Below are 14,210 nucleotides of genomic sequence, written 5' to 3' on the forward strand. Positions count from 1 at the left end.
CCCACGGACCTGAGATCTCCCTCCCTCTGCCCACCAGAGGTGTAAATTTTCTGGTTCCCAACTCCGGGAAGCTGCATAAGGTCTCCGCGCAGCTCCTCTGCTCCCTCGGCAGCTTCTGACCCTTCCACACCCTTCTGTCTTCCTCCACCTCCTGTGGCTCCAGAAGCGGCTGCAGTAGGAGCAGTGGCCCCTGCCTCCTCTTCCTCCTCACCTGCTCCTTCTGCCCCGGTCCCACTGGCAGTGGCCAGGCCTGGTCCCTTTGCAACCAGCTCCTGGAAAGAAGTGAGCAGATCTGACACCTGTTCTGGGGGCGGGGGGGGGGGTGGTGGTGGCGGGGGTGGCGGAGCAGCGAACGGGACTGGGGGCGGGGGGGGGGGGAGTGTGGGGGGGGGGCGGGGGAGCGGCGAACGGGACTGGGGGCGGGTCCCGGGACGGGCCAGGGACCAAGTCAGAGTAATCTTACTGCCTGCGCCAGCTTCCACTTCAGGAGGTCCTGCTCTCTCTGCACCTCCGCCAGCCTGGCATGGGCTAGCTGCAGCAGGAAGGCCGCCTCCTTGCGCTCCACCTCCTGCTGTGCCTTGAGCAACTTCAGGTCTGAGACCAAGGCCTCCGCGGCCGACCTGTGCAGTTCGGTTAAGTCTTGCAGCCACTGCACCTTGTGCGTGTAAAACTGGCTCTGCCTGTGGGCAAAGCGCACGCCCAGGGCCAGGCTGCCCCAGACACAGGCCTCTTTGGCCTCGCTGGGCACCTGACGATCCTCCAGTGTGGCCCGGAGCTTGTCCTCCACCTCCGCCCAGGACAAGTGTATATTCTTGAGATAGAACGCAGAGCCTTTCTCGTGCCTGCTCATCCTCTCGTTGATGAAGGCCACCACCATGTCATGCTGGAACCCATTACTGGGGTCCTCGGGTTTCAAGGCCATGATGGCTGAGGGCCTTTGGGGCTTGGCTGGCCCTGCGGGGATGAATCAACCAGTTGTCCCCTCCCCCTCCGTCTCCTCATCTCCGCTTGCTTCCCCCCTCCCCCCCTCGTAAAGAGCTCTCCCCCCGACTGGCTTGCGCTGCCCCAGGACACCTCCTACCAAGCCTCACCTTCTGGCCAGCGCGGGTGCAGGCCGAAAACACGGGCCTACCACGCTTAAAGAGAGGGTAACCGCTCTCTCTTTCTCCCCGAGGGCTCCGAGGAAAGAAAGCCTCGCGTTACCACTCCCCGCTTTTACCGTTGGACTGTTCCAACCTCCAGAAACAGCGGGGGTGGGTGGGGTGCGTGAGGAAGATTCCCGCCCCCCGCCCCCGACATAAGGGAACTCCCTACGCTGTTGAAAGTCTTTGCAGGCGAGAAGAAACAGGAGTGGTCAGAAAAGATTCAGAACCAAGAACGTGAAGCGCTTGTAATCAAGTACAAAAAGTCTCAAACACCCCCCCCCCCACCACCATAATGGTTTGTCCCACTCGGTGGGCCCGCCCTTCCTAGAGGTGGAATATTCTAGAACAGGAAACAGCCCCCGTCCCTCAGTGGCCTCCGCTACCTTGTGGAGGAAGAAGGTGGAGCCAGAGTACAGCCTCATCCCCATCACCCTAAGTGGTAATAAATCCTGGCCATATCCCCCCCCCCAAAACGTGTCTTGAATTTCTCTACCTCCAGCCCTTCCCCCCTCCCCCTGGGCAATTTATTCCCTGGACCACTGCAGCCCTCTGACCCCAGGTTTGTTTCCTGCCCTACCCTGGCATCAGAGGGATCTGACCATGTCTCTTTAAACTTCTAATGGTTTTTCCAGGCGTAGAGGATAAACCAGACAGCCCTCAGGTTGAGTACTACTTTGCCACTTACTGCATGACCTTGTGCTATAATTAAATTTCAGTTTTTACCTATGGGCCTAAGATGAGGACTGAATGACAAAGAGCATGTAAAGTAGTAATGTTTTCTATGGTCCCATTTTTGTAAAATGTACAAATCCTGTGTGTGTGTTTGCATATGTTTCTATGATCTTGGAGAAAGGAGTGGGAGCATACACATCAGACTCTCAACGCTGGGGACCTCTGGGAGGTGGAGTTGGAGGGGAAGTTGGGAAAAGGTTTTCGTCTTTTAAAATAAATCTTTCTGTGATTTCATTTGTTACAGAGAACATATAATGCTATATGTATGCATGCATTAAAAATCTGGAAAATTATATACCAAAATTTTAACAGTGGTTACCTTTGGGTGGTAGGAATACAGAACTTTCTCAAAAAAACTTTATTCTTTATATTTTTCTCTACTGTAAAAATTATTTATAATAAACATGTATTATGTTTTTCAGATTTTTAAGATATTTTTTTTCCTGATAACTTCTGATCACTGTAAACAATTTCTAAATATCTAGAAAGCAAATGTCTCCCTGTAATCCAACCCTTCCCTTCAACCTGGAAGATAACCATTGTTAGCAGTTTGATATATATCTTCCAGTGTTTTAAAGTAGGCCATAGCAAATAATTGGCAGTTTCTCAAATGAAGCATGCCATCTCTTGCCTCCTGGCTTTCACTCAGGCTGCTCCACAAGTGGATTGTCCCTCAGCGCCTCCTGCTCTCCCCGCTCCCATTCTCCTCATCCATCTAAGTCCGGTTCAATTTTTATTACCCTTTCAGAACAACACTCAAGTAGTGGTTCTTCTTCCAAATATTTCTTGCTCCTCCAAACCCCACCTCAAGCTAGGCTGAATTGTGCCACCTTTCTGTGTCCCCATGATACCTTGTGCATACCACTTGCACTACTTTTCACACTGTATTATAATCCATGATTTTCTAATTTTTTCCCCATTAACTGGGCATTCCTTGAGGGCAGGGTCTGGATCTTAATTATTTCTGTGTTTTCAGCATCTAGCACAGTGGTAAGCATCTGATAGATTAATTATTGAATGAATTTAAATAATTCATTACATCGGTAAGGGACAAACAGGTACCTTTAAAGAGAGTTCTATTTTCTTCTCTGAAATGCCTTCTTCTCCACACAGACTGATTTTCTGCCACCTCACAGCTTCTTATGGCAGAGACCTCGCCTTAGTATTTGAAACCAACCAATATCTGACAGATTTGGAATTTGTGAAAAATACCCTGGAAGATTCCGGAATGAAGCTTCTGTGTGAAGGATTAAAACAGCCAAACTGTATCTTACAGACGTTGAGGTAACTGAGAGCAGGAGAATTTGTTGTCTGTGTTCATGTAGTTTTTTTGTCAATTTCTTTTGTTTTGGGGGAGAGCATGAATAAGGTAATGAGGTCATTCTTCTGTTCTCTGAAGGTTGTACCGATGCCTTATCTCTCCTGCTTCTTGTGGTGCGCTAGCAGCTGTTCTCAGCACCAATCAGTGGCTCACTGAGCTGGAATTTAGTGAAACAAAACTGGAAGCTTCAGCTTTGAAATTGCTCTGTGAAGGCTTAAAAGATCCAAATTGCAAAGTACAGAAGCTCAAGTAAGTTGTCACTATTAGTTTCCATACTGCAAGAAAAAATTTAAAAATATGCAGCTCAAGATGGATGTTCTAAGATCAAAACACATTTCAAGGAGTCATGGAGAGGAAGAATAAAAGTGGCAATAACGAAAACCCACACTTACTGAGCAATTACTTTGTGCTAAGCATTCTGCTGAGTGCTTTGTATACATGATTTCCTTTAATGCGCACAACAGCTCTGAGAGATTCAGATTACTATCCCCATTTTAGCAGATGAGGAAACAGAAACCCAAGTTCAGAAGGCTAAATAACATGGCAAAGGCACAAGTAGAAACCCAGATGTGTCTGACTTCAAAGTCCATGTAGTGACCATAATAAAAAATTTACCATATATGTATTAGTCAGGTTTCTCCAGGGAAGCAGAACCAAAAGGATGTGTATAAATATATAGAGAGATTTATTTTAAGGAATTGGCTCACGCGGGTTATGGCAGCTGTCAAGTTCAGTATCTGCAGGGTAGGCCAGCAGACTGGAGACACAAGGAAGAGCCAGTGTTGCAGTTCAAGTCAAAAGGTAGTCCGCTGGCAGAGTTCCATCTTCTTCCTGGGAGGTCGGTCTTTCTCTGTTAAACTTTCAACTGATTGGATGAGGCTCACCCACATTATGGAGGGTAGTTTACTTTACTCAAAGTGTACTGATTTAAATGTTAATTTCATCTAAAAAGTACCTTCACAGAAACATCTAGAATAATGTTTGACCAAATATCTTGGTACCATGACCTAGCCAACTACTTGACACATAAAATTAACCATCACAATATATATGTGGGGTTTTCTAAAGTAAAAGCTCTTTAGCATTAAAGCTTTCTAAATCCACTTTGAAACTCATTTTTTTGGCAAAATACCTCTATTTAAAATTTCCAAGTTGGGGAAATATAGATACGTGGTGTCCTTATGAGCCCTCTTCAAGACTGAGTTTGGAGCCTGGTAACTCAAGAGAAAATTGAAGACTCAGAGGTTGTAATGTATATCATAGAAATTCTTGAAAGTGATGGAAGAGAAAGTTGATGGGAAATAGTTCAAGGAATTGGACTACCTAATATGGAGAAACAAAGATTGAGAAGACGGGAAGGTCAGTAAAAAAACCACTCTTTGTGCCAGAGAAGAAATGTTATATGGATGATGGTGATGAGCTGGGTCTCTCTAAGGACGGCAAATTAATTAGTAATGAACTTACAGATAAAAGAAAAGGAAAGGAAAGATCTTTTGACTGTAAACTTTATTAAGGATGATTATAGCATTTTCCCCTGTGATTCGAAAGAAGATATGAGATAGAGTGCTAAAATCCATGCAGGGAATTAAAATGAGTTTAGGTTGTGTTGATATTTTCTCCCAATTCTTTTCTTTTTGGGGGCAGTCAACATGTTTTGAGTTCTCATTGGGGGACACAGTGTTGTGGGAGCAACGTACAAGTCCCTCTTCATGGGTAAAAGGGGGTTGTGACATATTCAGGGTTGGGGGGTCTCGTATGGGTGAGCCTGTATTTTCTTTGCTCATGATGTTTTGCGGGTAGGGAGTAGGATGATAAAGTGGCCAATTCTGTGTCTGTTCATCTTTCTTTCTCTCCAGGTTGTGTGCTAGCTTTCTCCCTGGAAGCTCAGAGACTATTTGCAGATACCTTGCCTCTGTTCTCATTTGCAATCCAAACCTCACTGAGCTGGACCTGAGTGAAAATCCCCTGGGGGACACAGGGGTGAAGTATCTTTGTGAGGGTCTCAGACATTCCAACTGTAAAGTAGAGAAACTAGAGTAAGTTTTTTAGAACTATCATCTGGCATCATCTTATAACCATTGAACTTGTTAAATGCCTGCTGTGTGCCAGGATCTATGCTTGGTGCTTGCCAGAAGTTATTTCACGTAATTCACTCCTTGAAATAACTATATAGGGTGGGTTTTCTTACCCCATTGTACAGATGAGGAAACTTTGAGGACTGGGGGGGAAAGTGACTTGTCCAAGGTCACACCATTAAAAAGTGGTATAGTCAGGATGTGACTCCAAAATCTATCTCCATACCCCATGCTCTTTCCAGTATACTGCCATCCTGTGTGTTTACAGGAGTGATGCTAATTAAATGTTAACTCTGTAAAGAATACTACTATGATGTACCCAACACTGGGCTAGACGTGAATGGAGTTATCAGAAGGACTACAAGTGACAGGGCTGCCCTTAAGGACACACAGATATGAAACAGTTAAGAGAGCAACACAGTTCAACGTGTAATCAAGTGCCGAACACTGTAGAATCATTTAGAAATGCCAGATGAGCCCAGGGAAAGGGAGGAGGTCACTGTGGGTGGAGACCTCAGGAGGAGGCTCTGTGTAAGTGGTGGGCCAGGAGCTGGAACTTGAAGGACGGCTAGGACTTAGCTAAATGGGGAGGCTGGGAGAACATTCCCAGGAAGCTAAAGGACAGCAGTGGCTGATTTTTCTTCTTTGTCTCTGGGCAGCTTGAGCACATGTTACCTAACAGATGCTAGCTGTGTGGAGCTCTCTTCTTTCTTGCAAGTGAGTCAGACTTTAAAAGAGCTGTTTGTGTTTGCCAATGCCCTGGGGGACACAGGAGTACAGCGTCTCTGTGAAGGTCTGCGGCATGCGGATGGTATAATCGAGAATCTTGTGTAAGTGTCTGCTTGTCCTCGTCCTGCTCGTGGGCACTGGCATTTGAGGTTCAGTGGGACTCCCTGCTGCCATGGTTAACAGCCACCTTGGTGTCCCCATCCCTCCAGGCTTTCCGAATGTTCCCTCTCTGCAGCTTGTTGTGAGTCCCTCGCCCAAGTCCTGAGCTCTACCCGGAGCCTGACAAGGCTGCTTCTAATTAATAACAAAATTGAAGATTTGGGGCTGAAATTGCTGTGTGAAGGATTAAAACAGCCTGACTGTCAGTTAAAGGATCTGGCGTAAGTATCGTGGACAAAAGCCGCAGGCAGAGTTCCTTGATGTTTCAGCAACTCCCAAAATTAAATGATTTTTTTCTGGCCTGGTGATATCATCTCTGAGGAAACAATAAATGAAGACCCAGATAATTTAGGGGGAATAAATCTTCCCCTCTCCATAATCTCTGTTTGGCCCTGGCCCAAGGGATTTTTTTTTACACGACACTCTGATTTTCTTTTCTTTTCTTTTTAAAATAAATTTATTTACTTATTTATTTATTTATTTTTGGCTGCTTTGGGACTTCGTTGCTGCGCGGGCTTTCTCCAGTTGTGGCGAGCGGGGGCTGCTCTCTGATGTGGTGCACGGGCTTCTCATTGCAGTGGCTTCTCTTGTTGCGGAGCACGGGCTCTAGGCGTGCGGGCTTCAGCAGTTGTGGCACGTGGGCTCAGTGGTAGTGGCACGCGGGCTCTAGAGCGCAGGCTCAGTAGTTGCGGCGCACGGGCCTAGTTGCTCCGCGGCATGTGGGATCCTCCTGGACCAGGGCTCGAACCCGTGTCCCCTGCATTGGCTGGCGGATTCTTAACCACTGCACCACCAGGGAAGCCCGACACTCTGATTTTCTAATGTGTTTTTCTAATGGGTAATCCCAATACCTAAAGTGACCCAATGCAGATGAAATGATGCCAACCTTATCTACCTTACTTCCTGGCAGACTGTGGACGTGTCACCTGACTGGAGAGTGTTGTCAGGATTTGTGCAATGCACTGTACACCAATGAACACCTACGAGTTCTTGACCTCAGTGACAATGCCTTAGGGGACGAGGGCATGCAGGTGCTGTGTGAAGGGCTGAAACACCCCTCCTGCAAGCTACAGACCTTGTGGTAAGTGCATAGAGACTCTTTGTACCAGGCTGTATATGAAATGCAGGGTCTTGTTCCAGGCTGTATATGAAATGCAGGGTCACTGTGGAACTTGGTAAAACGGATTTCTTTCTTGAATCGCCAATCCCCCATAGGCTAGCAGAGTGTCACCTCACAGATGCGTGCTGTGGAGCCCTCGCCTCTGTCCTCAGCAGAAATGAGGACCTAACGTTGCTAGACTTGAGTGGAAATGACCTTAAGGATTTCGGAGTTCAAATGCTGTGTGATGCGCTGATTCATCCAATATGTAAACTACAAACGTTCTAGTAAGTTACTGTGGTGGGGGAAGTGGGAGAGAGGGGGTCAGGACAGGCACGTTGGGTTTGATCATAGTCACTGCAGTGAGAAAAGAGAAGAAAAACTGAGGGCTGGCCACGCCTAGGCAAAATATCAAAGTAAGTGAAATTACCAATAGGCCTCTTCCTTGGACACAGGGACAAGGAGAGAGGTAGAGAACAGGTAGTGCTGGATCCCATTGCTAAGAAAAGCAACAGGGTGTAGGAAAAAGAGCATCAGATCCACATTCTGCTAGGTCTGGCTTAAATACTAGGTCTAGCATCTACTAGCTATATGACCATGCTTACTTAACCTCCCTGAACTTGAGTATCCTTGTCTATAAAATGGGGCTAACGTGAGTAGTACCTGACTACCTGGTGTTAGCATGGGGATTGCATGAAGTGAGACGTTAATTATGAATGTGCAGCCCCTGGCACACAGGAGGTACTCCATAAATGTTAGACCCTTTCCCTTTCTTCTTCTAATACCTGCCAGAGGGCTTGATGTGTACATTTTGAGAGTCTTCAAGACTCAGGGGGATGAAGCTGTTACAGAATTACAGTTACAGAAAGTGGAGGTCTTCACCCTTTCGGGTCAATGTCCATCTGCCAGCTCAGCAGGCTGGCATAACACACAAAGTAATTCTTAATTAGGATATAGCTATGCTCTGTTGGCAGCTAACCAGTGGCCAAATGGCCATTTATTTCTGGCATTCAGAACTGGAACACATAATGGAAAATAAAGGCTGAGTGCAAAAATTCCACATTCCAAAGCCAATTTGATGGATTGAAGCGTAAATGAAAACAGCATAAAGGCCTGATTACAAGTCTGGCTGAAACAGAAGCTGGTTCTCTACTAGCAAAGTGAAGTCTGTTAGACTCGAGACTGTGGTGATTACTGCCCAGGAAGAGGGAATTATTCACAACATAATAAGCCTCAGGGGTTTAGGGACCTCCCTGGTGTCTTTCTCAGAAAAGGGTGACTGGAGTCTGCATTTTCAGTAGGTTGAAATAAACTCAACAATCAATCGTAATGTTTCTTTAAATATAGAGTAATTTAATGTGGTAGCACCCTATGGTGTGTAAGCTTCAGCAAAGGTCCTAAACGACATCACAGAGAAATTATTTTGTGATGCCATTATTTATTTTTTATTGTAAATTGTTGCACCGTTTCCTGTTTCTCTCACCCTTTGTCTTTTAACCAATGTGCTTCCATTGTGTTTTCAGGCCAGCCTTCAAACCCTTGTAATTTGTCAATCTACAAGTTGATAGCAGTGTGCAATAGTAGCTCAAAATACAAAATAAAGGACACACACACACGCACACACAGAGTAGACACCATTCACTGACCTCAAATAAATTTTGAACATCAGAGTGTATATAAGACAGCTAACACTGAAATCAATAGAAATATATACTTGCCCAAGTAAAGTGAGAGGAAACTGTTGATCGTTTAATGTGGTGGTGGGCAAGAGAGGGGATAAATCCAGGAGAGCCTCCTAAAAGGGGAGTCTTGTCTGAAAATTGGAAAGGCTGAAGGAACAAGGTTGTTTTCTAAGAGCTGCTTCAGTGTGAGGTCTGAATCTTATTCCTCATTGTATTTTCCCCATAAACTTTCTAGTTCAGTGCTTTGCGTTTAGTAAATGCATATAGGAAATCAGTTATTAATTTAGAGCATCCGGGGGCAAGGCAAGGAGACAGTTGATGATATGTTCAGTAAAGACTAGGTATCTAGACCTTCAGAAGATTGAGGGAAAAAAAGAGGTTGTGGCCTCAGAGGGACAGTGCTCACCTTCACTCGTTTTACAAGCACTTGCTGAATATCTGCTATGTGCTAGGCAAATGTGCCAGGTGCTGGGAGACAAGAATGAGTAAGATGAGAGACATGATTTGTACTCTTTAGGGACCAGTGGACCTAGTGGTAGAGACAGGCACATAAACTGATGAATGCAGTAGGGTAATCATGAAATCTTAAGGGAACCATGGCAGGAGACAACTCACCCCGCCCAGGAGGCTCAGGGAAAGATTCCTGGAGGAAGGGCCACCTGAGTTGAGTCTCGGGACTATAGCCAGGGACATATAGGGGTAAGGATGGAGAAGGGTAGTCCATGCTCAGGAGATAGCATGAGCAAAGGTAGACAGACAATAAGCAGCATGTTTTGTGGTACTTGAGGGGGATAGAGGTGGGAAACCTCTAGGAAGTTCGCTATTGTTAGAGCATAAAGTGCAAAGCAGAATGTGTCAAGGAATGAGACTGAGGGGGTAGGCAAGGCCTTGTATGCCATGTGTGATTAGTAAGGTCTGTTTGCAGAATTCCGGGTTCGAATTCAGTTGTCACTCTTTTCTTTCACATATCTGAGCAGTAGTACATTTGGGGGCCTTTCCTCACCTTCCCAAAACTGGTTCCAAGGATGGAGCCAGTTTTGCTTCCAAAGCTGGTTGGAGAATCAGTCCACTGCTACTGCTGTTTCTTACTGCCACATGGGGCTCATCTTGAGAACTGGTGATCCTACCCAGTCCCACAGAAGCTTGGTGACTGGATGGTGATGCCCTGGCTGGTGTGGATCCCTCCCAGCCCTGCAGTGCCGTTATACTGGGACTCCGAGGTTGCATATATTTTAGTCCACACCCAAATGTGCAGTCATTGTTCTCTAAAGTACCATATGTGTCAGAGTGTCTGGGTCTAGAAGAGCTCTTTGAATCAGCCACAGGTATGTATGTGTGAAGCCAGTCCTTGCCCACAAAGATGTAGGCCCCTGAGTTGAGTCAGGAGCCCCACTTAAGCCTTCTTCTTTCTTCAAGATATTTTATTTTTGGTGCCTTGGTGCCTTTCCCAGGCACTGGGCCTTGGATAAAGCCCCCTAGATCACCCTGACACATGTTCCTAATTCTAAATTTGGAAAGAAGGTGTTGAGAGTAGGTGGTCTCTTAACTCCCGGAAGACCTCCAGGCTTCCTAAGCATATTGGCCTGCCTCTTCTCCAGCAGTGAGTTATACATGTCAGGAGGTAAGACAGCTTTTGCTAAGTCATTCAAAAAATTCTAAAGTTCTTTTTCCACTTCCATGGCATTAAATGTCTACTTACCCTACAATTGCATAACTAGCAGGGCTACTCATTTCACTTTGCTAGATAAAGATTAGCTTCTATCTATTAAAAACTAAAAACTGTACCTCACTACACACTTGAAAGAGTTTATACCTAATTTTGTAGTCAATAGGTTTTAATCAGGGATACACATGTGGAGTTTGAAGTGCCTGCAGGACATTGTGGGAAGTTTTCTAGTAGGTAACAGTTGGATATAGGAGTGTTCCCTGGAGGTGATAGCTGAAGCCATGGCAATGGATGAGATCCTCTAGGGAGAATGAGAAGAGAAGAACCTCTGAGGAACATCTCTTGGGAATTAGCCCTGGGCAGTACCAACTTTTAAGAGGTGGGTATGGAAAGGAAAACCCATGGAGAAAACCAAGAGAGAAAGGTGTCCTGGAAGCTATGGAAAAAGTGAGTTTCAAGGAGGAATTGCTCAACAGTGTCAAATGCAGCAGAGATTTCCAAAATGATGAATACTGAAAAGTGTCCTTTGGATTTACCAATTAGGAGGCCATAGGTGACCTTGTCAGGGGCTGTTTAGTGATGCGATGGGGCTGGAAACCAGATTGCAGTGACTTGAGAAGATGGAAGATAAGGAAGTGGAGAAGGAGTGGAGACTACTTTTTCAAGACTTTTGTGAGAAGGAGAAGAAATGTGGGGTTGTAGTCTGGGGAGGGATTCTTCGTTTTCTTTTTTGTCTTGTTTTTTAGGATAGGCAGATTTGTAAGCTGAGGGAAAGGAGCCCATAGAGAGGGAGAGGTTATAGATACAGGATCGGGAACTGATGGACTCATGGAGCAGGGCCTTGGACAAATGCAGGGAGGGATAGGAGTGAGAGTTCAAGAGGAAGTTAAGCATTTTCTCTTTTGGGATCCGAGGAAGGGAGTTAAGGGTGAGGGAGAAGGTAGATACTGGAGTGGATGAAGTAACTGAGTGGTGTTGTGGTGCAAGTGTGAATAGGAATCTTATCCTTAAGAACAGGAAAGAAAGGTACTGAAGGCGTCTGTTGGCTTGACTTGACACAAGATTCTTTTCATTTTTCATAGCATTGACACGGATCATTTACATGAAGAAACATTCAGAAAAATAGAAGCTTTAAAAATGAGCAAGCCTGGAATCACCTGGTAGTTTCCAAGGAGAGCCCCTGAATCAGCTGCGTATAGACCTCCTCTGTCTGGCACCATCTCTAACAGTTGTGCAGTATTCTTGTTCTAAACCTGTTAACCTTTGCTGAGGACGCTAGTGTGAAACAAGCAGCAGTGATTGCTATTTCTTACATAGAACCATCCACTAAATAGGATGTAAAAGGTGGAAGCACCTTAGTTGAAATGTCTTCAGCAATAATACCTTACATTCTTATATTGTGTTACAATGTTTACTGTGTTTTTACAAAAACCTTCCAAGGTCGGAAGATGAGGCTCAGAGAGGTTGTGACGAGCTCCAAGTCACACAGCTCAGTGGGAGAGTTGGGACTAGCATCCAGCCAGGTTTCCCAATACTCAGACAGGGCAGGGAAACAACAGAAAAAAAGACATGTGAAGGAGTCCACTTAAAGAGACAAGATACCTGAAATGATCAAAGAACAAGAGGGTGGACAAACACATGTTATATATTATGGTGCTGATTTTAAGTAAAACTGTAATTCACAAAAGAAAGTGAGAGGAATGAGTTGGGTTAATAGATAAAGGCTTCATTGAGGTGAGACTTAATGTGGGCCTTGAGAATGAATAGGATTAAGATGCGGGGAGATAAACTGGCCAGTGGCTATAAGACTGCAGGCAAAAGGGCTATGTTTGTGAGCAGCTCACCAGAAGCACCTAGGGAGAGAGAAATATTTGCATTAGAGTTTCTTGAGCTGCCACAATATTCATATCCTAGGCTCCTGAGGGTGCTCTCCAGTTCCCAGGCTCCACTCCCTTTCTGAACTTTTAATACCTCCCCCATGTGTTTGTTCTTGGTCATGGACTCTTATGACTGACTCACTACTCATCCCTCACAGCGTATTCCATAGCCTAGCATGGATCCTGCACAACCCCATGTTTCTATCTCTGCCTGGCTTCCACAAAACACTAGATGAGACAAGTGGAGAAAGGGAGCGCCAGGCAAGGAAAATAGCACAGAGCCTGTGGGACCGACAGAAAAGTAGGCTGACCTGATTAAGGTGTAGAGCTGTCTCTGGAAGCTACTTACTAGCTGTGTGACCCTGAATAAGTCACTTGGATTCTTGGAGCCTCAGTTTTCTAATCTATAAAATGGGGGTAAATTGACATTAACCTTGCAGGGCTGCTGTTCCCAGCATGGTGCCTATCCCACAGTAGGTACTGATTAATGGTAGCTGTATGTATGAGTGTGTACCTATAATATAGTTGAGCTGTGTAGTCTTTGAGCCCCCAGACTGTGTAGTCAGTGTGAACTGTGCATTTGAACTAAATGTGTGTGCTGGAGGTGGCGAATCTAGTGGGGGAAGAGACACACAGTGGAAAGTTATTGCAAGCGAGAGGTCCAGCTCTCCATGTCCTCATCTATCATCAGGTATTGTTCCCTGCTGCCCTAGGAGGTGGTAACTCTCAGTTAGAGACCCGGTCTGGCCTGAGAAGAATGGTCAAGGTAGCAATTTGTTTCCAGTTTTCTCAAGTTCTTCTTTCCCTTTAGTTATTTAACACTTATTTATTGAGGATTTATTATGTGCCAGGTTTTGTGCTAAGTGTTGGCTTTACAGAGGTGAATATGCCTTTTTCTGTGCACTTTCCTTACTATGTTCTCTGACTGCCCTGGTCCCTCTGTCAGTCTGGTGAACATCTGATAAAATTCAGTCACGTTAAGAACTCAAAGGTATAATGTTAAATGAAAAATTGCAGAACCGTGTGTGTGTGTGTGTGTGTGTGTCCTGTTTGTGTACAAAAGGATAAATATGCATGTGTATGTATGTGTCCAGAGTATGTAAGGAAGGATGTAGACAAGAAATTGCTAACAGAAGTTACCTCTGGCAAGAGGAAGTTGGCAAGCAGGGGCATTGGGAGAACAGGAAAGGAACTTTTCATTTTCATCTATAGCCCTCTGTTTTACTTGATTTTTACCATGTGCATGTATTACTTTTATAATTAATAAACTTGATGTTAAAAATAAAACTTATTCATACTGAGGAGTTATTTTTCTTCTTTTAAAACATGACAATTTAGAAGAAAATACAGGGCAGTCATTTATAAACATGACATAAAAACCCAAAGGAAGAGAAAGATCTGACATCAAAATTAAAAATTTCTTTATGAAAAAAAATCACCATAAATAAAATCAAAAGAATATTGATAAACTGGAGGAACATATTTGTCATGTGTATAAAGACAAGACTAATGTCCGTATATATAATAACAAATGTCCAAATATAAATAACAAGTCAGTATGAAAAGCAAAACATAGAGGACTTCTACTTCCAGTAATAATGAAGTAACAGTGAGTGGATTTACCCTCTCACATGAACGACTCAAAAAAATGGGCAAAATATGGGAAACAGCAGTTTCCGGACATTGGATAACAGGCAGGGTTGGGACAAAAAATAGCAAGATGGT

At 44.8% G+C, this 14,210-nt stretch overlaps 1 protein-coding gene across 1 annotated transcript in view; it reads left to right on the forward strand.

Annotated features, from left to right (window-relative positions):
- The window catches only part of LOC132357164 (NACHT, LRR and PYD domains-containing protein 12-like), a 47,789-nt gene extending 34,017 nt beyond the window's left edge, over positions 1–13,772 (forward strand). Inside the window, exons 8-15 of the mRNA XM_059910454.1 lie at positions 2,991–3,161; positions 3,277–3,447; positions 5,055–5,234; positions 5,933–6,103; positions 6,212–6,382; positions 7,072–7,242; positions 7,377–7,547; positions 11,691–13,772. Of these exons, the coding sequence (XP_059766437.1) occupies positions 2,991–3,161; positions 3,277–3,447; positions 5,055–5,234; positions 5,933–6,103; positions 6,212–6,382; positions 7,072–7,242; positions 7,377–7,547; positions 11,691–11,772 (1,288 nt within the window). The 3' untranslated portion in view covers positions 11,773–13,772. The remainder of the gene's footprint in view (positions 1–2,990; positions 3,162–3,276; positions 3,448–5,054; positions 5,235–5,932; positions 6,104–6,211; positions 6,383–7,071; positions 7,243–7,376; positions 7,548–11,690) is intronic.
- Positions 13,773–14,210: the final 438 nt, after the last annotated feature.

This window comes from Balaenoptera ricei, chromosome X (genome assembly GCF_028023285.1).
Source record: "Balaenoptera ricei isolate mBalRic1 chromosome X, mBalRic1.hap2, whole genome shotgun sequence".
Lineage (NCBI taxonomy): Eukaryota > Metazoa > Chordata > Mammalia > Artiodactyla > Balaenopteridae > Balaenoptera > Balaenoptera ricei.